This window comes from Ceratotherium simum, chromosome 4 (genome assembly GCF_057802395.1).
Source record: "Ceratotherium simum simum isolate JZ-2026a chromosome 4, ASM5780239v1, whole genome shotgun sequence".
Classification (NCBI taxonomy): domain Eukaryota; kingdom Metazoa; phylum Chordata; class Mammalia; order Perissodactyla; family Rhinocerotidae; genus Ceratotherium; species Ceratotherium simum.
Genome location: NC_141903.1, coordinates 29,816,999 through 29,844,362, shown reverse-complemented (window position 1 = coordinate 29,844,362; position 27,364 = coordinate 29,816,999). Strand labels below are relative to the sequence as shown.

Genomic DNA, 27,364 nt, shown 5'->3' with positions numbered 1-27,364 from the left:
GAGAGTAGATCATGCCCCAGGGGCTTGGAGCCTTGGCTCACACGCTGCTGCCTCACCTGGAAGGGTTCTAGGTTGGTTGCTCCTGGTGCTGCCCTAGCCCCTCCTGCCCTCTGTCCATGGCAGGGATCTGGGTACTGACGTGGGGACGGTTGAGGGTGAGCACCCCCATGACATCCCCAAATGGGGCCTGGTGGTGACTGTCATTGCTGCAGGCTGGCAGTTAGGTGGGTGGCTGGCTAGAGGCTGTCTCTTGGTGCTCTCCTCCCCGCTCACCTTCCCATCCAGATACGGGTATATCCAGACTATGTCAATGGAGTTCAGTTTGGAAGCAAGTGATGTGAAGATGTACTCACCACCCAGTAACATTCCTGTTAGAGGTGATGGCAGAGACACCCAACAATTATAATGCACTTTATCATCAGATCAGTCTGCAGTTTAAACATGGCAGGACTGAGGCATAGGAAGATTAAGCCACTGACCTGAAATCAGGTAGCCACATGGCTAGATCCTGAATCTTGATATAAAATGAATCTCATTTCAGTTATAGATATCATCCCAGGATGGCCAACCAGAATGGATTTATAATAGTAAATAAACAAACATAGGGGATTGCTTTTCAATAAGAATACATCAAACACTCATTAGGTGCCTACCATTGAATCCCGCTCTCAGAGAGCTGAGTCATTTCATTTCACAGTGACATTCATCTTCACTTTTGCTGTAACTCAGATGCGTATCCCTTAGACCACATTATTACTGAAGTGTTAGGGGTTTCATATATAACACCTTTTCTTCCCTGAAGTTAATTACACAGTTCATCACTATTCTTGAGCTTTGCTTGTCTTCCTCTATTCATTTTGATTCCAAGAACAACAATTTCCATGACCTTCATCCACGTCTTTCACAATTCATTTCACCATCATCATCGTCATTTTTCATTCTTCAGCCTTTTTTAGATCAACCTAATTTGTATGATACCTTGTGGGATAATTTTGATTTACTTTTATAAACTATTGAAGTCATTACCTCTTTGATAACTTCTTTATTTTCTGCCCAGGGTATAACATACCAGGAAAAATGTTCTAAACTAAGGCTTGATTGAAACATTGAAAAGAATTTCTGTTTAAGTCTTGTGTTCCTAATTGGTAACTAGAATTGGTTTGCTTGCTTACCTCAGTGGGTTTCCACTGAAGACTACGGTCTCAATATTTCCTACAGTTAACAATTTGCAGATGTATCTAATATAAGGTAGATGAACTTTATTATAGCTATTCTTAGGAAATATGTATTTAAATGTATATTTAAAAGCAAGTTTCTTTTTTTTTTTATTTGTGAGGAGGACTAGCCCTGAGCTAACATCCGATGTGAATCCTCTCCTTTTTTCTTGAGGAAGAGTGGCCCTGAGCTCACATCTGTGCCTATCTTCCTCTACTTTATATGGGATGCCGCCACAGCATGGCTTACCAAGTGGTGCGTCAGTGCGCACCCAGGATCCGAACCTGCGAACCCTGGGCCGCCGCAGCAGAGCACGTGCACTTAACTGCTTGCACCACTGGGCCGGCCCTAAAAGCAAGTTTTATCATTATAAAAGTATTACATCTGAGTTGTAGAAACCTTGGAAAATAAAATTAGGAAGAAAAAAACTACCCATAATGCCTCAACCCATAGATAACCATTGCTAATGTTTTGGGGACTTTCCTTTTGCAACCTCCATCTCCATCTGGCATCCCTCATCCCTCTTACCCACTATATTTTTTTCTTTATATTTCTTGTTTTAATTTACTTATTTGCCTTGATAATTGTGTTTTTCCCCTCACTGGTAGGTAAACTCAATGAGGACAGGGATTTCTGTCTGTTTCATTCACTTTTTTATACTCAGTACCTACCTTGTTGAATAAATGAATATATTAATAATCTTTTATCTGTGAATTTGTATAAAAGGCATTTGATATATTTGGGATGACGCACTATATATTTCTGTATCCTCACTTTCACTAGTGAAAGTATCATGAGTAGTTTATCCCAATTTCTTAAAATTTGTTGATTTCTTGGAAGTATAATTTAGTGGCCATGCAATCCTACAACATGAACCAACTATAATTTATTTAAATGTACATACAGTTTTAAAAATACCTAAGTGCTAAAATACAGTTGAGTTCTCTTAGATTGCAATTGCTTTTTTGTAATGTTTAATAAGTTTTTAATCTCGAAAAATATTTGGGTGGCAGAAGGGAAAAGATAAATATTCTCTATTTTGGAGTATTAAATCATCATTATAGTAAATAATATTCAAAGCAGTTTGGTTGTTTTATTTAGATAGGATTAATGCTAAGTATGAATATTACTTAATAAATAAATACAGTCACTTGAATGAGTTGTGGAGATTTTTGCACCATTTGCTCAAAGCTGGGTTTTTTTATTGTGGAAAAATATATATTACATAAAAATGTTTAAAATGACAAATTTTAATCATAAAATTCAGTGGCATTAAGTACATCCACAATACGTGCAACCATCACCACTACCCATTTCTAGAACTTGTTTTTTGTTTTTTTTTTTTTTTTTTTTTGGTGAGGAGGATTAGCTGTGAGCTAACATCTGTTGCCAGTCCTCCTCTTTTTGCTGAGGAAGATTGGCCCCAGGCTAACATCCCTGCCTGTCTTCCTCCACTTTATATGTGGGACGCCTGCCACGGCATGGCTTGATAAGCAGTGCGTAGATCCGCACCTGGGATCCGAACCTGCAAACCCCAGGGCTGCCGAAGCAGAGTATGTGAACTTAACCACTATGCCCCTGGGCCAGCCCCTCCAGAACTTTGTAATCATCCCCAAAAGAAACTCTGTACCCACTAAACAACAACTCCCCAAGTCCCCCTCACTCCAGCCCCTGGTAAATCTATTCTACTTTCTGTCTTTATGAAGTTGACTCTTCAAAGTACCCCATATCAGAGGAATCATACATTATTTGTCATTTTGAGTCTGGCTCATTTCTTAGCATAATATCTTCAAGATTCATTCGTGTTGTAGCATATGTCAGAACTTCATTCCTTTTTATGGCTGTATAATATTACATGGTACATAGATCCCATGTATTGTTTATCCCTTTCTCTGTTGGTAGACACTTGGGTTGTTTCCACTTTGGGGCTATTGTGGATAATGCTGCATGAACATTGGTATGCAAGTATCTGAGTCCTTGCTGTCAATTCTTTGGTGTATATACCTAGGAGTGGACTTGCTCAAACATGACTCAGAGTTAACCATTACAGACATTGAATGCCTGTAATGTGGGGCTGCATTTACCTTTACATGATGGTAGAGAATAACGTTTCTATTCCCTTAAGAATATTTTTCAAGAAGGAAACCTGTAGTCAGCTAATTACTAGTGTTAGGACTGTGCCTGAGTCCTTAACCCATACATCACTGGTGGACTTGCCATAGCTTTTGCTTATCCATACTGAAGGATAGGATGCTTGGAAGACCAGGACCTATCATTTTATTTTTGTGCAAAATGTGCTGACAAGAAACAATTTCAATGGTCAGCAGATTCAGTTAAGGATAGAAACAACGCACAGCAGAAGTACTTCCTCTTAATCGCCCTCCTGTGAGTGCTGAGCTTGACGACACAGAGATACCAAAGAATTATAGAACCCTCTCTTCAAAGATCTTAAAAACTGCTCTCCTGGGGCCTGCCTGGTGGTGAGTGGTTAAGTTTGCACGCTCCACTTTGGTGACCTGGGGTTCACAGTTTCGGATCCCAGGCACAGACCTACGCACACTTAACAAGCCATGCTGCGGCAGGCGTCTCACATATAAAGTGGAGGAAGATAGGCATGGATGTTAGCCTTGGGCCAATCTTCCTCAGCAAAAAGAGGAGGACTGGCAACAGATGTTAGCTCAGGGCTAATCTTCCTCATGAAAAAAAAAAAAAACTGCTCTCTTGCCCTGCTTGACAACCTTCTCAAATATACTTCTTGAACAGTAGGAGTGCACTTCCATTGGAGTTAGAATTAGCCAATCTTTCTCCTGTCTTTTAACATTTCATCACATTTTTTAAAATGCCACTCAAGCCATTCCTCCTGTGTTTTGAGGTGGATGTGGAAAGCATGTGCTACTGTCTAGTGGTAACAAGCGTAGATTTTGGAGTCAGACACTCCAAATTAGTTTCCTATTATTAGTTTCCTAGGGCTGTCATAACAAGCACCACAAACTGGATAGCTTAAAACAATAGAAATTCTCACAGTTCGGGAGGCTAGAAGTCTGAAATCAAGGTATTGGCAGGCAAGATACTTCTTGGCCTCTCCATGGCCTCTTCTGGGAGCTCAAGGCATTTCTTGGCTTATGGCATCATCATTCCTGTCTCCGTCTCTGTCTTCACACAGTCTTCTCTCTGTGTCTGTGTGCAAACTTCTCTCTTCTTACAAGGACACCAGTCATGTTGGTTTAGGGGCCTAACTTACTCCAGTATGACCTCATCTTTACTTGACTAATTACATCTGCAACAATGCCATTCTCAAATAAGGTCACATTCCGACGTCCTGGGGGTTATGACTTCAACATATTTTTTTGAGGGATGCTCAACTCATAACAATACCCTTGATTTGATTGTTAACTCTGGCTATTACTAGCTCTATGACCTTGACCAAGTTACCTACTCTCTTCAAGTCTCAATGTTTTACTTGTGTTTTGGGGCTAATAAGGATTATACGAAATAATGCAAGTAAAATGCCTAGCACAGTGCTTCACATACTACAGGCTGGAAAGTGCTGGCAGATTATCAATAGATTTGTGAAGCGGGCTTATACTCAGGGTTTTATGTTAGGATTCTGGTTTAGAGGTAGCATCTTTCATTTAGAGGAGATCTAACTGTTAACATAGGATCCACAAATAGAATTCTGAGGATCCTAAATAGAATTCTGAGGAAGATTAATTTGTATATTTGCGTTCTTTTTTCTCCCTGGGAAAAAGGTCCCTTGTATTCACCAAGGGAGTCTATGCCATCCCCCCAAATTTAAGAATGTGCTTGCACTCATATTCAGCAATTCATGGTGTTCTTGGGGTAGAAGGTTTATAGGAAGCTTCAATCTAGAAAACAGAGCTGGCTCAGAGAGACAGGTGGATGCCAGGTGCAATGCGAGAGACCAGTGCTTATGGGAGTGCTTCTCAAAATGTGATACTTTTCTTAGGTTATCTCATTTTATCTCCATCGCAAATTGTGAGGAAAATATCAGTCACGCTGATTTACAGAGCAGAGAATTGAGACTCAGCAAGGGTACAAAACCTGCCCAAGTTACACAACTAGGAAGAGGCAGAGCTGGAATCCTCACCCCACTTCTGTCAGCCTCAAAGCCCAAGGGGAGTGCTTCACTTTTGCACAATATTTGCTCATCCTCTTACTAGTTTGACTCTTAAAATACTCCTGAGATATAAATAAGAAAGCTATTATGTTCCCATTGTTTGGATGAGAATACAAGTCTAAACATGGTCTTAAAAAAACACTAGCCAAGGTCACAAAGCCAGTAAATGGTAAAGAGATGGCTACCTCTGACTCCTACTGTCTTTTTTTTAAAAAAAAATAGCTCTTGGGGCCGGCCCGGTGGCGCAAGCGGTTAAGTGCGCGTGCTCCACTGCGGCGGCCCGGGGTTCGCCGGTTCAGATCCCGGGCGCGCACTGACACACCGCTTGTCAAGCCATGCTATGGCGGCGTCCCATATAAAGTAGAGGAAGATGGGCATGGATGTTAGCCCAGGGGCAGTCTTCCTCAGCAAAAAAAGAGGAGGATTGCCAGGTGTTAGCTCAGGGCCGATCTCTCTCATAAAAAAAAAAGAAAAAAAATAGCTCTTGTTTCTTGGATGCCTGCTATACTCTCAATATATTCCTAATATACATCATCTCATTTAATCCCCACCACAACCCAGTGAGGTAGGTATCATTATATGTATCTTATGGATGAGAAAAAATGGAAGCAAGGGGCCAGCGTGGTGGCTCAAGCAGTTAAGTGCACACGCTCTGCTGCGGCAGCCCAGGGTTTGCCGGTTCAGATCCCGGGCGCACACCAACGCGCCACTTGGCAAGCCATGCTGTGGCGGCGTCCCATATAAAGTGGAGGAAGATGGGCACGGATGTTAGCCCAGGGCCAGTCTTCCTCAGCAAAAAAAAAGAGGAGGATTGGCAGATGTTAGCTCAGGGCTGATCTTCCTCAAAAAAAAAAAAAATGGAAGCAAGACTTCCAGGGGAAATGGTGAGAGCAATACGTTTCTCTGCCTCTATTTCCTAAGGACTGGCAAGTGTCATGTGCTTCTGGAAGAAGAGATGGAGGAGAACGTCTAAAATAAGGATGAGTGTTTGAATAGCTGTGTAAAAACTGGTCATGTCCTTTCTAACAGTTTGTCAAGAAAAAAACTAATCTTCTCCATCCCTTCAGACAAAAGGATGATAGAATCTTTTCTGGAGATTTTGACCAACCTAACAAGGAAGATCTAAAGTTATCAACGTTGGAGTTTTTCTAACTCAACATCCTAACCATAGCTCTCTAGCGTGAAGCTTACTGTTGACAAGATCTACCCACATGCTCAGAAATTCCAAACAGGGGCTTAAGTCTGCACACTTAAATGTTAGCATACAACCAAGGATTTTCAGACGTTTGGGAAAGGCTTATAATAGGACTGGTAGAGACTAGAACAAATGAACAGAAAAGAAGCAACTTAAGAAAAACTATTAGAGAGACGTAAATATAGCAACCAGAAATTTTTTAAAAAATAGAAAAAAACAATGCTAAGAAGCAGCATTCAGAGAGCAAAAATTAACTTTAGGGGAAAAAAATTACAGCAAGCATGGAAAGATTCAAAGAAGGTTTAGAAATTTAAGGAAATTTCCCAGAATAATAAGCAAACAAACAGAGATAGAAAATGAAAGCTAAATATGATAAAATTTAAGGGCCAGTCTAGGAGTTGTATTTTTAAATAATAGGAGGTACTGAAAGAGATGCAGAGAAAATAAAAGGGAGGAAACCATTACTACATCATTTAAGGGAAAAAGAGAAGCCTAGAACTTAAGGACACAAGTTTCCAGATTGAATGAGCCCCTCAAGTGCCCAGCCCAATGAATAAAATAAGCCTATATCATCATGAAATTTCAAAACATTCAACACAAATATACAATCCTGCAAGGTTCCAGAGAAGAAAACTGTTGAATCAATAGATCTGGCATCAAAATCATTTTAGACTTCTCAACAGCAACATACAAAGCTAAAAATTAAGGAGAGCAATGCCTTCAAAATTCTGAAGGAAAATAATTTCCAGCCTATATTTAGCCAAACTCTCAATTGAGCATGAGTAGGATTAAAATATTTTTCATATATGAAAAGAGCATATCTTTCCCATGCAATCTTTCTGACAAAGCTGTTGTAGGATGTACTCCACAAAAACAAGGGAGTAAAACAAGAAAGAGGGAGACAGTGCATGCCATAAGCAGGGAATCCATCCTTAAAGAGGAGTGAAGGAAATCCCCAGGATGATGGTGAAGGGGAGCCCAGGATGACAGCTGTGACCCGAGAAAGATAAACAGTCCAGAGTGGATAGGGTCAGAGGGCTCTGGTAGAGACATTCTCAGGAAGATGGCAGTGTGACTGATGTGCTTGAACATGTTGCAAGGAAATTTAGACAACTAGAGAAGAGTTTGGGATTGAATTAGGAAAAAAGATACAGAAAAATAAGTGCATATATAGACAAGACAATTGTTAACTCCAGGGAAAAAAATTGTACAAGACAGGAAAATTAATAATAGTTTACTATATGACTCAGGTGTGTGTACCATTTACATGCTCATAATAATGGAAATACTGAATGTTGATCTAATTGACAGTGTTGTATGAGATACAGCTATACTGGAAAGATAGGAACATATAGAGGTAAGGCCAGAAGACCGGAAAAGTAAGCTAAATCCTTACCTGTCATCTAAGGAAATTCAATAAGTAAGCCTAAAACTGAAAAGAAAAACCAACAAAACTGTACTATTTAGAAGATATGGTAGAAACTATCAAATTTATTAGCTAAAAGAGGTAATAAAAGTGTTGGCTTCTTGGCTGGAAGAAATTGAAGAGTGAGACAAGAGGATCATAAGACTATTATTTTATGTGTTTTATAACAAACCTTCTAGAATTATTTGACTCTTTAAACTGCATATAAATATTGATATAGATATATAACTTTTATAAAAAATAAAAACATTAAAAAGACAGAAAAATTACAATGATGGATGGAAACTAGACTTTTAGTGGTGAACACAATGTAGCCTACACAGAAGTTGAAATACAATGAAGTACACCCAAAATTTATGTTATAAACCAATGTTACCTCAACAAAAAAGAAAAATTAATTAAATATTAATCATGGTTATCTTTAGATGATTTTGTTTTTCTTCTTTCTACTTTTCTGTTTCTTATACCAAAAGCATATTAGTTTCATATGAAAAATAATCTTCATTGTGAACAAGAAAATGAAGCTCAGAAAGGTCAGGTAAATTTCCTAATTTCATTTATCTTGTAAGCAGTGGAGCCAGGATTCCAAGGCAGTTCTGTCTGACTCAAATCATGTTTTATCTTTCATCAAAGAATTCAATCTTCATTAAAAACCAAGAAGCAAAATGGTCGTGCCACAATATTCTCTTCCCTCTCTGAAAAGCCTCTTTCTACACCATACAAACACTAACGTGTGATTGCTTTCCTTAATTTATTCGCCTACTTCTTTGCCTATATATCTGTTTATTTATATTCATCTAATTCCAGGAAGATGAAAGACTGGATTCCTAAGAAACATACACTATGGCAAAATAAAATAAAAGTGAGGCAAGGGGCATTTGATTCTCCAGGTATTGAGTTCTCACTAATACTGCTGAAGGAGTCACACTGTTTCCTGAGGATATGGCTTAATCCCAAGCTCCTTTCGCTTTTCCAGCAGTGTCTAGCAGAGCCCTGGGCACACAGAGGCTCAATGAATATTTGTTGATTGCCTTCCTAGCAAAGCTATGGCTTATGGAGAAGTGATTTTAGCTTCTTTCCTATCTTGCTGTGACTGTCTTAAAAGGGTATTACTGAGCTTTTCTTTGTAACACCTCCAGCTGGAAGTGTAGCATGATGACTAAACATTCATCTAATTAATGGAAAACTGTAAAATCCACTATTCAATTTTTTTTTTCTGTCCTTTTTCTCCCTTTCCTGGCAAATCAATCAATGTCCATTCTTAAAAATGGCAGCAGGACTTAGGAGAGGGGCTGATTCCATCATCATTCTGACGAGGTATACGGCAGACTGTACTTTAATTTGGGTACCTTTCTGTTGCCATAGTGAGATACATTTACTTCTGTCCAAAGATCATGCAGCGCTGAAAAAGCAAATACCCTCTGACTCCCACTGTTAATTATCCTTCAGTTCCTGAGGGGTTTTCATCCACATCCTCACTTAGGAGAGTTGGTGGTTGTGAAGTTGATGGGATGGAGAATGGCAGTTCTGGACACTTCTGAGCTCAAAGAATGAGTAAGTCAATCCTTGAGGTTTTGAAGATGTAAATCCAGTGTCTTTAGAAAAGTCTAAAGTTATGATATTAGAAGAACATTCAAATGGCGATTTTGTTTATTGTCTAACTTATTAAGAAGCCTTGTGATACTAAGTTGTTGGTAAGACATTTCTTAGAAGGTACCTATTATAAATGATGATGTGCTAGGAAATCAACATGAAGGAAAATATCTTTAAAATTTTTCCTCCAAAACCATTCATATTCTGTAAGACTTTGGTTATGGTACTTTATTGCTTTCTTCCTCCACTTAACAAGTGTTTATTATGCACCTGCTGCATGCCCAACATAGTTCTAGGCAATATGGATGTAGTGATAAAACAGAACAGACCCAGCGTGTGTCTTCATGGAGGTTATATTGTTGGCACTTTGTCCTCTATAAAGTCCCAACGTCATTTTGCCTAATATTTTGGCAAGAGAAGTGATATTCTGGTCTGATACTAAGGTGATTCATCCAGTAACAATAACAAAAAGCAGCAATAATAATGATACATTTATTGAGTTCTTACTTTCTGCCAAAAATACTTGATAAGCATCTTTGATCTGGCTTATTTCACCTAATCCTCATCGTAACCTTAGAAGGGATACTATATATGATCAAAATTTTTCAGAGGAGGAAATTGAAACTCAGAAAGGTTAAATAATTTACTTAAAGTTCATAGCTAGTAAGTAGTGCAGCCAAAACCCAAACCCTGAGATCCATGCTCATAACCATCGTATTGTATCACGAAACTTCTAGGACTCCTCTCATATTAAAATCATGGAATGTGGAGCCACACAAAGTCAGGTTCAAGTCCAAGCCCCAGTCCTGGGAGATCTAACTTTTTTGGGCCTCTATAACTCATCTACAAAATAGCAATAATATCACCACTTCATGGTGTTTTGATGAGAATTAAATAAGATAATGTGGATAAAGTGCCTGCACAGTTCCTATACGTGTATGTACTTAATGACTAGTGAACATAATTATCAACTATGATCTAAGATGTGGCACAGTGCAGGCAACAGAGACCTATTATTAATTATTTACAGACACCATTATTAATTTGCTTCAGACTCATGGGGATGGAGGCAAGAGTGCAAGGAGAGATTTAAGACCATTGAAATCAAATTGAATAATCAACACATATCTAGTGAGAGCATCTTCATCCTAGGGTTTAGGTCTCTCAGTAAGCACATCCTCCCTGTCCTCCCCTGCATGGTCAGCTGTTGAACTCCTACCCATTCTGCAAGGCCCACCTGAAATGCTGCCCCTCCTTGAAGCTCTTATCTTCTACACTAGGAAGAGATTTCTCCAACCTTAGAACTCCTATGTCTTTTACTGTATAGAGCAATGGATCCTAAATAAAGACTTGCAGACTGGCTCCAGGCAGTTTCCATCAAAATCTCCTAGGGAGCTGATTAAAATACAGATTCCCAAGTTCAGCCTCCAGAGTCTGATTCAGATAAGGCCCTTGAATCTGCATTTTTTAAAAAGTGTTTTGTGTGATTTTAATGAGTAGACACATTTTGGAATCTCTGTAGGACCATTCATGCGGCTCTCGATACATGCATATTACTTTATGTTGTACTTATTTATGTATATGTTTCCTCTCTTTTCCTAGGAAATTATCTTTCTGATGCTCCAATTCAATGCAGGGATAAAAATGAAGAAAATCTATAGGAAAGACTAGAAAGATCAAGTCCCTTGTAATACTTCTCAGGTTTTAATCACCTCCTCTAGGATGCTTTGTTAGATTCCCCTGGACTAGATTGGCTGTTCCTGCTGTAAGTTGCCATGATACTCTCATCTCCCTATAGCAATAGTGCTTGTATTAGTTGGAACTTGAATCAGTTTTGCTAAAAAAGTAAAAATAAAAAATTGAACTATTGAAGGATATTGGGGATGTCTGCAGAGTAATTAAAATAGGACCCATATGGATATAGAGCCACACACTTTAATGCCATCAGGGCTTCCCCATTATCTTGTCAGTCTACTTTATTCCGTGTATCAGCTTTATTGCCTCAGATTTACTGACCTACTTTTTCTACATTTAGCCAATTCTGTTCTCACGTTCAGGAAACTTTGTGATCGAGGGGCAGCATGCATTTCCAGATCAGAAAATCCTGCATGAGTATGTAGATTGGGATGGCTTAGGTCACAGTCCCACTCCCAGACCAAGCCTTCTGGCTAGGGTGTGGGATAGGATGAATGACAGATACCAATGACTGCATATGGTTGGTGGGACCCATGTTGTTAGAAAGGGTCCACGAAAAAGAAGGGCCCTGCATAAGAAGAGGAGAAGTAGAAATATGGACATTGTTGTGAGCCGGGTCTTTATCTGGCTCTGTGCTGTGTATCCTGCTTCCTTGGGCACCATTATTGTGTCTCATGGGCTGCAGTAGAGAACAGTGTTTGAGGGCAACTCTGGAGTCCACTTGAATGGGACTCCCCCACGCTGCCACTTCCCTACAATGTGGCCTTGGAAAATTGCTTAATTACTCTGGGCTGCAGTTTGCTCATCTAAAAACAAATGTCAATAATAGTAGTACTATTTCATCGAATTGATGGAACGTTGAGATGATATATGTAACATGCTTGTCCCACTAGACATTAAGCCCCATAAAGGCAGGCGACCTTGGCTTTCCTTCTCCCCAGCACCCAGCACAATGCCTAGCTATTACCACATAAGCAATCAGTAAATGTCGTCAGTGAACGCAGACTGAGTTCAGCGAGCAATGTCTGTGAGCAGCTTTACTCCATCTAAGTATCTATTCTGCTCTACTGGGGGACAAAATCAAATATATATATATAGTTTATTTATTTTCTTTCTGGACCAGAGGGAAAGAGGGGGACATGTGACCAGCTAAGCAATTCCTGTTTCCATGTTGAATTGACTTCGCCTTCAGAGAATCACAGCCTGGAGCAGTGTCATGTTTAAGCAACAAATTTGCATAGCAAATTAACGTAGAAACAAGGCAGGCAGGAATTTCGGTTGACTTTTTAAATTTTTTTATATAGTTTTTTTTTCTCTGGGGAATTGATCTTATTTTGGTACTCTTGAACTTATTCAGACTGCACTGGTTTAATTTGCTATCAGTTGAGACCAGATAGCATTGGAAGTGAACATCGTGCTGTATAAGTGAAGCGTTTACTAAATGAATTATCAGCATAAGCAGGATCTGGACAGCCTCAAAGCCCTTTAAAATCATCTACTTGTTAACAATCACGTTGGCATGACTCTATACCACGAAATTATCAATTGTTTTAGCTTTTAATTTAAGCAGGAACAGAAGGACTTTTTGGAAATTTTGGAATTTGGAAATTTTTTATTCTGTGTATCTTGAGCAGATACAACATAATTTTTCTAAGGTTGTATTCTAGGAAAAGATTGCAAAAACTAAAGCGGCAGCAATGACAAAAATGCATGTCAACTGACTTAGAATATGAGGACATGCTGTTAACAAACTTGAAGTGAAAAATGCCTTTTTAAGACACAAACCCATTGGGGGCCAGCCTGGTGGTGTAGTGGTTAAGTTCGTATGCTCTGCTTAGGCAGTCCAGGGTTCACAGGTTCAGATCCCGGGTGCAGACCTACACACCATTCATCAAGCCATGCTGTGGCAGCAACCCACATACGAAATAGAGGAAGATGGGCATGGATGTTAGCTCAGGGCTAGTCTTCCTCAGCAAAAAGAGGAAGATTGGCAATGGATGTTAGCTGAGGGCCAGTCTTCCTCACCAAAAAAAGAAAAAAAAACCAGCACAAACCTAGAGGGACAAAAAGGAAAAGACTGATACATTTGACTATATAAAATCTGACTATGTAAAACACAGATTTAAAACTTAAATTTTCTACATTATCAAAAATGTTTTAAAGTCAAAAGCCAAATGGACAGCCTAGAAAAAATATTCCTGAGATATGCTGAGTTAATTTACTTCACATTTTAGGTGTACTTGCAAATTAAAAAGACTAATAATTCATTAAAAACAGGCAAAATATGTGAATAGCATTTCTCCAAAAAGAATACATATACAAAGATATGAGGCTTTACTCATTAAAAAATATAAAGTAAATCAATAATTCATTTTTTTTTCACTTGTCAGATCAAGGACAGTTGATGTAATAGTGTTGGCAAGGCAGTGGACAAAAAAGTCATTCGTACACAATATTGGTAAGAAGGAGATTTGGTATAACATCTTTGGAGGGCTAGTTTACAATATCTACTAAATTGGAAAATTCACATCTTCTTGGTCCCAGCAGTTCTACTTTTATAAAGTTAGCCTACAAAGATGTGCACAAAAGCTGATCAAGGATGTTTGCAGTAATATGGTAGGCAATAGCAGATAATGAAAGCATCTTTGAAAAGTCCATCAATAGGCTAAATATTTTATGGCACATTTATACAATGAAATAAAAAGGAGCTTTAAAATAATCAGATAGATCTACAGAGACAATATAATTACATCTCTTGCCTTCTGGGAATGGAACTATAAATTTGGAATGGAAGAAGACAATTTTTATTGAATAATTGTACTTTATAGTTTGTAATTTTTAGTTTTCAGTGGACCAGACATCATACTTCTGGTTTATAGCGTCTCATCTTCAAAATCACCTGTGAGTCAAGTGTACTTAGGTCTGTTTTACAGATGGGGACACCGTGATTTGGAAAGATTGAGAACCTTATCTAAGGTCACACAGTTGGTGTCTTTATTCCATCATCAATAGAAAGACAAGAAGTACAGTTCTCAATAGTCTTCCATATGTTCATGATTCGATACTTACTAAGGCTGGGATCATTTTTCTTTTAGGAAAAAATAAAATGTTTCCCAAATATTTTCTCAAAAATAGAAGGAAAAAAAAAGATTTTCTGCTTTACCTCCTAGAATATTCTTCTCCCAAATTCCAAGTGTCAGGGTGTTATAAATAACAAACTCTAAAAAGGTTTTCCCCTTTTCTTTCCTTCAATTCTGTTTATTGCACAGAGTGTTGAGACTGGGAGATGGTAAGAGAAGTAGAACAAAGGAGATAAAAAGCATCAGCACTGGATTCCATAATCAGCATGTTTACAGTAGAGAAACACTTGAGAGGATCTCACTTGACTCATGTGATTCTAAAAAGAGAGATGAAGAAATCCCACCTTGCTTTCCCCGATTCTGCCTCTCGGATGGTAGCTAAAGAATAAGAACAACATTAAGATGGTTATAAAAATATTGGTTAAGAGCCTGGGTCCAGAATCAGAAAGGTGTATACTGATTTTACGTGAATGCAACTCAGCAGATCCAGGTGGGTTGACTCTGCACCTGCCTCCATTCAAGTATTAGGTGTGGTTTTGCAACAACAGTCAACAGTTGTCCCCTCAGTTGATCTTACTTTCCATGTGACTAATAAATTTGAGCCTGCCAATGAGCTGAGTATGATTTTAGAGTTTAAACTTTTCATACAATAGCCCCTACGTGTAATTCATGAGCTCATTGGGTGCTCACACAAGGGAAACAAAACTGTGTTGGACGGTCTGAAAGGTTCTCTTGCTTTCAAAGGGGTGTCTTCCTAGAGGATTTAGCTGTGTAGTTTTGACTAAACAAGGTTTCACCTTACTTTCTGTCTTTAGAACCTAACCCCAAGATAAATTAGTCACTATACTAATTATAACCATGGCAAATTATTCAATCTCTCTGAGCCTAAGCACCCTTATCTGTATATGCCATACGATAGTTATGAGGATAAAATAAGACAAACAAATGAAATGTGTACCGACCCGTACATAAGCAGATCCCTCATGCATACAGAATTTCTGTGTCCGGTTGATTAGTGGAGAATGTGCACCTACCAAAAAGAAAACTCTAAAATAAGTCCTTTCAAGATTCTTAGTTTTAAGTATATTCCAGGTGACATAATAACATTAGGATCCATTCAGCCTCATCTATTAACCCGACACACTTCCAGGCAACTTTAAGGATGCTGTACTGGCATGATGGTTGCTAAGACTGGATGAGAAGACCTGCGTGAAAGCTACACTCTGAAGCAGATAAGGAAGGTGTCAAAGCTTGCCCCTCTTTTGCCTGTTCGTTTTTCTGCAGGCCACTTACCCTGGCCTAGCCCTGTCGGTAAGTGAGAACCACTCTGCCTCTCCCCACACTCAACTGCTACCTTCAAGGCCTCATAAAGACCCAAAGGCTCTAACAGTGTCTCCAGAAGGCCTTGATGTCCTCTTGGCACCAGAGCTTCTCCATGAACCAGAAGGAATGTTTTGGAACATGATACAAGGACAAGATATGAGGAGTAAACACAACAAAGGTCAACTTTGCTTTAGAGATTGGTGAAAACACTGTAAGAACACCACACCATAGACTATGAAAACCTCAAATGTGTAGAAATGACACTGATGGCTGCCATTTACCTGCATGTTGCCTGATAATAGCCATCAGCTAGGATAGCAGCTTAAGGTTGTATTTGCTAGGAGTTCTGAATTATGCTGTTCCCTAAGAAGGGTAGTAGTAGAACTAGTAAAAGTAGTTAGTTGGTTCCAGTTCATATTCTAAGTACTTTACATATGCTAACTCATTTCATCTTCCTATAAATCCTATGAGATATATATTATTTTCATCCTCATTCTATAGATGAAAAAACAGAGCATAGAAGTAAATTGCCAAGATCACACAATTAATTGTAGGACCTGGGATTTGAACTCAGGTAGTCTGTCTCCAGAGACTGTGCTCTTAATCTCAGGGGCTGGCAAACTTTTCTGTAAAGGGTCAGCTAGTATATATTATAGGCTTTTATATGGTCTCTGTTGCATATTGGCTTTTTTTCTTTTTGTAATCCTTTAAAAATGTAAAAACCAATCTTAGCCCATAGATGATACAAAAACAGGCTGCAGGCCCATTTTGGCCTGTGGGCCATCCATAATCTGCTGGCTAGTATTGCACATGTTGACCAAAGGTTTAGGTACACAATGGGTCTGCTACTCTATACTCCCCTTAGGCAAATCCTATATGTCTATAATACAATTAGATTTCTGTTGACAAAATAATCCACAATTCTGACTTCATCTCTCTCTCATTTTGTCTGATATTAACTAGTGATGCTGTTGCTTTCCTATTAACTAGTGATCTTTTTGTTGGACATTTAAGAAGGGACTGTAAGGATGTCATAAGAGCTTCTCTTCCAGTCACTTTCAATCTGTCATTGGCTTTCTCCCCAGGTTGTGTTATCATATATGGAAGTGACTTTAGGCAGTATGGTATTGGACTGGAGTCTGTTTTTTCTTTGATTGACTAGAAATAAAGGCATTATCTCTAAAACTTTAGGCCTATCACTTTTCTGGGCCTGACCTGACATTAATTAAGGCAGTTCTTCTAGTAGAAATTTATCAGTAACCTGGCATCTAATTCTTTATCATTTTCATTAAAGCTTAAAATGGCTTATAAAGAGACATGGTTCATGAAATAGATTAATATCACGATGGAACTCCATGCTTTCTAGGTCCCTGCTGTATGCTCAGAGATTCATAATGTCACCACAGCATTCTAGGCTAGGCTGTTAGTGGAGAAATCGCAGTGAGTTATTGGATTTGCTCAAGATAAAATCTTAGACTTGCAAATAAATCCTGATCATTTTTTTTTAACACTTCTATGGTGCATAATATATAACTCTGCCTCAGGTAATGAGTGTGAGGAAATCATTGCTTTTTTTATGTCAGTTTGAAACCTAAGAGAAAACTTACAAAAGTATTTTGCAAGTCATTTAGACCACAACCGACAGTAAAGAATATACTAAAAAATTTATATCATGATCCAGTACATGCCTATCTACACATATATATAAAATGGAAACAAAAGTTTCAGAGGCAATACTACTCTTACTACATTTGAGGCATTTCTAATATTTTCTAATCAATTCTATTCCATTTAAATTTTTGATGCCTCTCATTACCCCTAAATTTATTTCATAACTTATTAATGGGTCTTGACCCAATTTGAAAAACACTTCCTTAGAAGACCGAAATGCTCACACTGCTCATATTTACAAGAAGCAATTGTTGTTGGGCCAGCCCCAGTGGCCTAGTGGTTAAGTTCAGTGCGCTCTGCTTCAGCAGCCTCGGTTTGGTTCCCAGGCACGGATCTACACCACTGGTCTGTCAGTGGCCGTGCTGTGGTGGTGGCTCACGTACAAAAAGAGGAAGATTGGCAGCAGATGTTAGCTCAGGGTGAATCTTCCTCAGCAAAAAAAAAAAAAAAAAAGAGAAGCAATTGTTTTTGGGTTCTTGTGTGTGCTTAAAGCTTAGGTTGATTTATTGGCTGAGAACCAACCATGCGTAAATCACTGTGCTAGGCTCTGTGGGGGGTGCAAAGAGTTTTGCCTTCAACTGCCTCAAGCCAGGAATTTGCTGAGTTGCGAAGGAAACCAGGATGAGCAAAATGACATATCATCACTATCCTCATAGAACTTAGGATCTAGTAGATGAAAGAAACTCAGAATTCAAGGAGTTTTGGAAGATAAGTCATTCACTTGACGAAGTATGTTACATAAGTACATAGCTTTGTTAGCTCTTTCTGGGTAAAAGGTGTTTTCTTCTTAACTAGGAGAGTCAATCCCGTTTTTACAGATGAGAAAATAGAGGCTTGGAGAGCTGTCATTTATCACAAGTCACATGGCTATTTTGAGTCTAAATCCAGGCCTGTTTGTAATATACATGCTGCCTCTCATGATCAAATGGGTTTCATGTTAGAAATAAAGTAATTTGGGAGTTCAGAAGAGGAAGTGATGATTAAGTCACATTATAAAAATTTTTCGGCCCTCAGACAGTTTGGAAAGATCTTAAGAGGTCCCCTTACTCATCTCTTTCCTTCAGGAGGATCTAATTATTTTCAGAAAAAGAGATGAAATAAGTCTTTTAAAGAGAAGAGTGGTAGCTTCTAGTGTTTCACATCTTTTCTGAATAAATTCTTATAATCCCTCATTTGGAATTTTACTCATCTAAATCCTTATTTCAAAAACCAGGAAACAAAGCAGAACATTTTTTCAAGATCATCAGGGCAAGAAACCAAAGATTGTCACCTGTCTGAGAGAATCTATACTTTGTTCTCATCACCAAGCATTTCACTAGCACAGACCCAAGCGACCATGCTACCTATAAAGTGAACGTCTACTACTTCTGACTACTAGGAGCTGAAGGTCTAAAATGGCAGATATCAAAGGTCATCTCAACTTCAAAACACCATTCAGTGGAACTCTATACACATATTCATGCTCATCTGTTAGATATTTGTGCCTTGGCGATCAGCTCATTCTGTAAACATGAGTGTAATAGTGTCCTACTGGGGAAAACCAAAATCAGTTAGATACAAAAGAGTGATTATAGTGAGAAAATGGGCAAGGAGAAGATTTTTAAGGTGCTAATCCTTTGTAGAGCCATATGCATAGAGGAGCAGATCTCTCTGTAATCGTCTGTGTGCAGAGATGTTCCTTCTGGCCTTGCCACCTATGTAAAAGCCTGTTATATGCTCTCCGAGTCCCATGACTTCTTCTCTTAACATTCAGCGGAAATTTTAATCGTCCATTTATTTTGTGACTGTTTAATCCATAGGGTCTCTCTCTGTATGGAACCCTCACTAGACTATAGGTTCCATAAAGGTAGAGACTCCATTTTCACTGTATTATTACTGTATCCTCCAGTACTAAGCATGGTGATTAATACATAGTAAGTATTTAAGAAATACTTATTGGATGAATGAATGGGCATTTTAAGGTAGTCTGGAATGTTGTTTTAAATACCATTTAAACATAAAAAGTCACTTTGGTTTAGTCCAATCCTTATTTATTATTTATTAGCTACTAAAGAGCAACTGATAATCACTCACGATGTTCTTCTGTTTGTTTTACAGTCAACTTTGACCACTTTGAAATTTTGCGAGCCATTGGGAAAGGCAGTTTTGGGAAGGTGAGAACCAAAATGATTAACCAGCAGGGTTATGTAGCTCAGGGAACAGAGTCTGACAATGATCAGATTATTGAGTTACTGGGACCACAAGGAATGACAAGTCAGAGGCGTTTTTATAATGGATTTTTATAAAATTGTCACCACAGGGTGAGGAAGCTATGTGACAGGCAGCTATATAATGAATATGTACTGTTCTCAGAATTATCTCAAAGTCAAATCCGTTTACTGTCACTCGAGTTGAAGACTTCCTCTCTACAGGAGAGAGTAACATTTCAGAATCATTTTCAAATTGTACCAGCTGTTACCTTCAGGAGCAGTTATGTTGTTAGTGTAAGAGTTAACTCTTTTCATGTGGGAAAGAAGCCACCTGATTTATTTTCTTTTGCCCAGTTGTACCATGTTTTCATTTTCAAAAACCTGCCATGAAAAACATATTCAGCCTGATTTTTTTGTAAGAATCTTCTAGATTTAAACTCTGATTATTAGTTTCTCGGTGGAGACATACTTTGAGAGAATATTTCTTATTGAACTTGTATTTTAAAATCATCTGCTGTCTACTTCATCAGGCATCATATGAACCTCTAAAAGAATTTTTAAAAATGTGGACATCGTGCTTAAAATCCTTTTTGGTTATATCACCACCTCTGGTTGTGAACAGAAATTCTTTGCACAATATTGTTCAGCTTGACAGTTTAGCCATGCCCATTTCAGTCACTCCAAGCAGAATAAGGGGAAATGTCGATTGCTATTCGAAGATTCCTAACAAGGAGGCAGCTATGTTCTCTAAAATGGTGTCTTAAAAAAACCCCAAAAGCAAAAACAGGCAAACTTGTTTGAGGAAGCAGAGATTAAGGAATTGACCTGGTGCAGAAGAAAATGAAACTTTTTACTCTGAAATCAGAGCTAAGTGGCAACTTTAGCATCACACAATTTGCAAGTGATAAGGCCTCCAAGCCATACTAAAGAACAAGTCTTGTTCTGTCTCTCATCTCCATGATCCATCATCTCCCTAATCACTTTCTCACTCTGGTTCCACCATTAGGTCTGCATTGTACAGAAGAATGATACCAAGAAGATGTATGCGATGAAGTACATGAACAAACAAAAGTGTGTGGAGCGCAACGAAGTGAGAAACGTCTTCAAGGAACTCCAGATCATGCAGGGGCTGGAGCATCCTTTCCTGGTTAATTTGTGGTAAGTGGTTTTACTGGACCTCTGAATGGAGACAGTCCCACCTTCACCTTCACCTTCCCTATCAAGTACTGTTCCATAAATGCATCTTAATTTCCAGGTGTGCATTTGCAAGATCCTCATTAGGATCTTCCTCAAGGGCTTTTGTTCTCCTTGGTTTCTTTGACTTTATAATGAAACAAAATTGTTTTCTTGTCACCAATAAATACTGCTTGGTTCAGTTGTCATAGTTCCCCGTGTCTTTAGGTTAATTTTTTTTTTTTTTTTTGTGAGGAAGATCAGCCCTGAGCTAACATCCATGCCAATCCTCCTCTTTTTGCTGAGGAAGACCGGCCCTGAGCTAACATCTATTGCCAGTCCTCCTCGTTTTTTTTCCCCTTTTCTCCTCAAAGCCCCAGCAGATAGTTGTACGTCATAGTTGCACATCCCTCTAGTTGCTGTATGTGGGACGCCACCTCAGCATGGCTGGACAAGCGGTGCATCGGTGCATGACTGGGATCTGAACCCAGGCCGCCAGTAGCGGAGCACGCGCACCTAATCGCTAAGCCACGGGGCCGGCCCCTAGGTCAATATTTTTTTAAAGCATTGTAATTAAACAGGTTGACGAGGAATGAGTTTAGATGTCTTCCCACTCATTAGATACTTTTTCCCCATTAACAGTGGGGCAGAGACTTTGAGTACAAAGTATGGCATCACTGGCTGACATGAGGTTGATCTTCAGAATTCGTACAAAGCAACTTCTCCTTAAAATGATTGGCAATAAAACTGGTTTCCTTGCAGCATACTTCTTAAGCAGCCACGTATATGCCTGTGAGTTGGAAAAGGATAGGTGTTGCCTTTCTCACCAAATAGGTTTCAACAGAGCTGGAGCTAGCTTATGTCAGGGACTAGACATTAAGTAACTGTGATCTGCTTTCAAAGCTATTATCATAATCTAAGGCTTAGAAGATGGGGAAGAAACTTGCATTATCTATTACTTCCTGCTCTTTTCTTATGAGTGGAGGTCTTTATGTGGCTCCCTCATTTTGCTCTACATTTTAATGCATCCATTATGTTAAGAGCCAGTTCTTAAAGCTAATTCAGTATGACTGTTATTTAAATATGCATACCAAGCAGTTCTTACTAGCAAAGGCAAAAAAAAGTCTTTATTCAGAGAATACTAATGGAAAAATAATTAAAATGTCACTGTGTGTTTAGGGACATTTCTCTGGAGGAATCAGTGCATAAAACCTGTCTCCCTCCATCTTTAATTAATACAGTTCACTTAAGATACAATTTGCTCAAAGACTCTACATTGTAGTTGAAAATAAGATGGTTCTGTGTGACTTGGAAATAGGTCTATTATAGTTTGTGCACCACTCAGACGTGGTAGAGTCTAATTTTGGCTCAGGCTCAGTGTATTTCATCAGTATTCTAGAGTGGCCTATTCAAAATGCTGCCATGTAAAGAGTTAAAGGAATGCAGCTCTTTCTTCCCCATCCTTAGCAATCATCAAATTGCCTTCCCTCCCCCCCCCCACCCTCTTCACTCTGAGAATGACAAGATGCTCTCACTTCGCAGCCTCCCTTTGTTCAAAGTCACATTTTCCTTCTTCGAAATTTCAGCCAACTAATTTTCTCCTTTAAGAACAGAAACCTTTCATAAGGACATACTTAGCATTTTGCCTTTTCATGCTTATCTCTCACCACAGAGTAGGCAAAGAAACTTGCATGATCTATTACTTCCTGCTCTTTTCTTGTGCGTGGAGGTCTTTATGTGGCTCGCTCATTTTGCTCTACAATTTTTTTTTGTGAGGAAGATCAGCCCTGAGCTAACATCCATGCCAATCCTCCTCTTTTTGCTGAGGAAGACCGGCCCTGAGCTAACATCTATTGCCAATCTTCCTCCTTTTTTTCCCTTTTTCTCCCCAAAGCCCCAGTAGATAGTTGTATGTCATAGTTGCACATCCTTCTAGTTGCTGTATGTGGCACGCGGCCTCAGCATGGCTGGACAAGCGGTGCGCGCCCAGGATCCGAACCTGGGCCGCGAGTAGCGGAGTGCGCGCACTTAACCACTAAGCCATGGGGCCAGCCCCCTGTGCTACATTTTAATGCATTTGACTTCATTCTGTTCCTATGTTTTTAATAACATGGATGTTAGGAGACTTTAAGTGGGCCAAAGTTTACAGATTTTGCTATTGCTAACTTAGTTTCATTCCAGACAACATTCGGTTCTCCATGCATGCAGACTTGGTGATAACATGCCATATACCCTATTCTTCCTTTCTGCTCACACTGAATCTCACAGTAGAACATTGGGCACCATTAATATTGACAGAGGAGAGGGAAGAGACACCCCCTCCCCTATGATTCTGGCACCACATTCAGAACTGGAAACTGGGAGGCGGGCATTCCTACAAGTACAGCAGAAAACCCTTTTCTGTTTTGAGCCTTGAGATAAAATCTTCAGAAACTGTATTTATTCCTTCTAATAAATGCTTTCTGCTTTAGAAAGTACAGCACAGTAAATGTAAGTAACTCTTTCCACAACTATTAAGCACCTTGCAGTGCTTCTGGAGGTGTGATTGAGAGTAATTTACTTTATCATTTTTAAGTCACATTGTTATGATATAAGGTTCATGTGTGTAACTTGGGTTGTTTTTATGAGTGAAATGAGATAAAGTGCTATGCCCAGTGCCTACCATGTTACAAGCATCTTACAAATGGTAGTTCTTTTCCTTCCTTGCTCCATTAAGGTATAGCATTCTGAATGTGCCCATCACTGATGACCAGTGTGGACATCCAAAGACAAATTTGAATGGTGTTTGGCCCCAAGGCATCATGGGAAGTTGTGTGGCGGGGGGCGGGGGATAGGTCTTAACTCATTCTCTGTAAGAGCTTATGTTGTCTGTTTTGTTTTGCATCCTCATTCTGCAAATCAAAGGAAAAAATCAAAGCTTCCTCAATATATTGTATACAACTTAATCAAGATTTTGTGTCCTGGCTTTAACTAGACTTATTTTTACATCCCCAAAGTTTCAGGAGCCAATTTTCTTAAGAGGCATTGTATGATTAATAAAATAACACAATATTATTTTTAATCTCCTGCCCCTGTTTGCTCTATATTACTGATATGCTATGTAGGCCTCTCAATGTTCCTTTCAGTAATCTTCGAGCATGCTCAATATGCCCCTAGCCTCTAGGAATGTGTTCAGAAAATTCTGGTTTTCAGGCTGAGGGAAAACACAAATTATTTCCCCTTTAAGCAGATTTTATACTAATGCTAAGAAGTTTGTGTGTGTGTGTGTGTATAGGTATAAATATATACACGTATGTGATTTTGAAAACTTTTCTGCTCATTGCAGTCAACTTGAAAAACATAGAAAATCATATAGAAAAATGAAAATTCTCCAATAATTGTATGACCTTGAAACAACCACTCCTAACATGTTAGTGTGTACTTTCCAGTAAAATGTCTGCATTTGGTTTTCTGTTTTTGATCATGCATTAGCCCCATTCATTCCTTCATTCATGTATGTAACAAAGTAGTTATAATTAGAGTTGCCAGATAAAATACAGGATGCACAGTTAGATTTGAATTTCAAATAATAATTTTTAGTATATGTCCCAAGTATCACACAGGACACATTTTAACTGAAAATTATTCGTTATGCAAATTTAAGTGGGTATCTTGTAATTTTATTTGCTAAATGTAACAACCTTAATTGTAACAGAGATCAATACAGTGGGGATGTACTGGTGAGCAGGAATGGGCAGAGCCTCTGATTTGCCTGACATTTCCATTAACCATGAGAGGCTGACATTAATCAAATGGCACATGAATATATAAACTGTGAGAAGTGCATGAAGGGACTAGGTACAAAGAAGGGTGTGTGTGCCTGTATATGTGTGTGTGTGTGCGCGTTGAGGGTTTTCAGGGAAGTATGTTCACTAGTCTGGGGGCAGCAGTGTTGAGTGTGAAAGAAGATTCTGAATTAAAATTCAACCTTCCCAGCCTCCGCAGACCTGGCCCCACTCAGGAACACAGCCATCAGATGTAGGCCAAGTTATATAGTGAAGGCTGCCTGACAGGGATGGCATCCAGGAAAAGCAAATAAAATCTTCCTGTGAGTCCCTCCCTGAGGGCCGCTGACAAAGCCCTGGCAGCCCACAGCCTGCAAACAATTGGGCCCCAGTCCTGCCCAGCACAGCGGTTCCCCAGGCGGCTTTTGTTAATTGAGATTCAGCCTGCAGCTGTACACAGCTCCTCAGGGCTCTGCTCTCTCCTCACCCGTGTCCCTTGTTCCTGTGAACAAAAAGAGTCTGCGCGTGGTTTCAGGAAATTCGGAGACAAGATCATCTGTGTTAAGCGGTAAGGACCACCTACCATGAGTGTGAAAAGGGGGTCCTGTCAGATGGCTGAACACAGCTGAATATCATGGGTTCCTGGAAGCCACCTCCACCATGTGTGACTCAGAGGGCCAGTGTTTCTTCATGGAACCATCGACTGTGAGAACTCAGGGCAGCCTTCAGAGCCACAGCATCAATAATAATAGCTTCCCTGTCAATGGAGTTCTATTACTTTGGGTTTTACATATATTATCTCATTTATTCATCCTAACAACCTAGGTTGATAGGGATTATTATTCCCATTTTATACCTGAAGAAATTTAGGCTCAGAGAGGTTAAGTCATTTTCCCAGAGTCTCACAGCCAGGAACTGGCAGAGCCAGGACTCAAACCCAGGAATCCGGACTTCAAAGCCCCTGCTTTTCCTGCTACACTATACCATCCCGTAAGGACATCTTATGAGACTCCCTTATAAAATATGGATGGAAACGGAATTTATTTTTTTTGTCTTTCACACCCCACAAGAATACAAACTCCATGAGGCAGGTACGTTTGTATGTTTTGTTCACTGCCTCATTCCCCAGCTCCTCCAATAACGTAGCACACAGTAAGTGCTCAATAAATATGTGATGAATGAATGAATAAAGTGAGTTAGTGGTGGGACCAGGTTTCTGGCTCCTGATTTGTTGCTTTTTTCCCACCATACTGCTGCGACCTCTTGCACACTCACAAACATCCCCTCATATAATCACACCCACTCCAGGTTCTTTGCAGGCCCTGAGGTCAGAGGGACCCAGGTTGAATCCCGGCTCCACCACTTGGTAACTCTGTGAACTGAGCAAGTTATGTTGTGTATTTTTCCTGGTTTCCTCATCCGTAATTGGGAATAACAGCAATACCCAAGGCAGAAGGTACTGCTATGAAGAAGAATATGTATCTAAAGCACCTCAAACACAGTAGATGCTTAATAAATGATGAAACAAATGACTCAGTGAGGCCCCTCGCAGAAATGGAACAGCCCCTCAGCCTCCATAACCAGACAGGATGCTTAAGTAGACAAGTACACCAGAGCTTGAACTAGCCTGGGCGTTAGGAAGTCTTTTGTTTTGTTCTAAGTTTTTTAAAATTTAAATAATTTTTGAATATAAAATAATATGTATTTTTGTATAAAATATGGAGATACAGAAAGTTCTAATGAAAATAATAAATGCCCATATTTCATCACCCAGAAATAATAGCTGTATTAGTTTCCTATTGCTGTTGTTACAAATCACCACAAACTTAGTGGCTTAAAACAACACAAATTGGAGTACTTGAGGTTGAAACTACTTTCATAACACAATTAAGACATTATTTTCCTTTTGCCCTGCATTGTTATTTGAGCTGAAAGTTCATAAAAAGCCAAAACTAGTCAGAACAGTGATTACCTATGGGATGTAGAGATTAACTAGAAGGGAGCATATGAAAAACTTGTAGAGGAGGTGAAATATTCTATTATCTTTATTGTGGTGGGGCTTATATGAGGGTATATATTTGTAAAAATTCATTAAATTGGGCCGGCCCCGTGGCTTAGCGGTTAAGTGCGTGCGCTCCGATGCAGGCTGCCCGGGTTCGGATCCCGGACGCGCACAGACGCACTGCTTCTCCGGCCATGCTGGGGCCGCATCCCACATACAGCAACTGGAAGAATGTGCAGCTATGACTTACAACTATCGCTTGGGGCTTTAGGGGAAAAATAAATTAAAAAAAAAAAATTCATTAAATTATGAACTTAATATCTGTGGGTTTCACTGTAAATGAATTCTACCTCATTAAAAGAATATGAACATTTTAAAAAACTCACAAATTTATTATCTTATAATTCTGGAGGTCAGAAGTGCAAAATCAGTCTCACTGGGCTAAAATCAAGCTGTCAGCAGGGCGGTGTTCCTTCTGGAGGCTCTAGGGGAGAATCTGTTTCCTTACCTTTTCCAGCTTCTCCAGGCTGCCTGCATTCGTTGGTTTATAGTGCCTTCCTCGGTTTATAGTGCCTTCTTCCATCTTAAAAGCCAGAAGCATAACATCTTGAAACCTCTCTCTGACTCTGACTTTCTGCTTCCCTCTGCCATCTTTTAGGGATTCTTGTGATTACATTGGGCCCATCTGGTGATAATGATTCTTTCTTGACCAAACTCTAGCCAGGCTCCTCTGAGCCCTCTTCTTGACTAGGCCTGAAACTACTACTGTTTGTTCTAGCCAACACCTGAAGATAGGGCCCCTGTCTCCCAGCCTCTGTGGGAGGGGAGGAGCCTAACTTTGATAAGTGCCAGTTAACCAATCCAGATGAGTTTCACATGGGCCAACCCCCTTCCTGCTTT

General features: G+C 39.4%; 1 protein-coding gene across 5 annotated transcripts in view; it reads left to right on the top strand.

Annotated features, from left to right (window-relative positions):
* The window catches only part of STK32A (serine/threonine kinase 32A), a 115,401-nt gene that overhangs the window by 16,694 nt on the left and 71,343 nt on the right, over positions 1-27,364 (top strand). For all 5 annotated transcript variants that reach the window (XM_087429597.1, XM_087429598.1, XM_087429599.1 and 2 more), the window contains 2 exons: positions 19,434-19,489; positions 20,532-20,683. In XM_087429597.1, the coding sequence (XP_087285723.1) occupies positions 19,434-19,489; positions 20,532-20,683 (208 nt within the window). The remainder of the gene's footprint in view (positions 1-19,433; positions 19,490-20,531; positions 20,684-27,364) is intronic.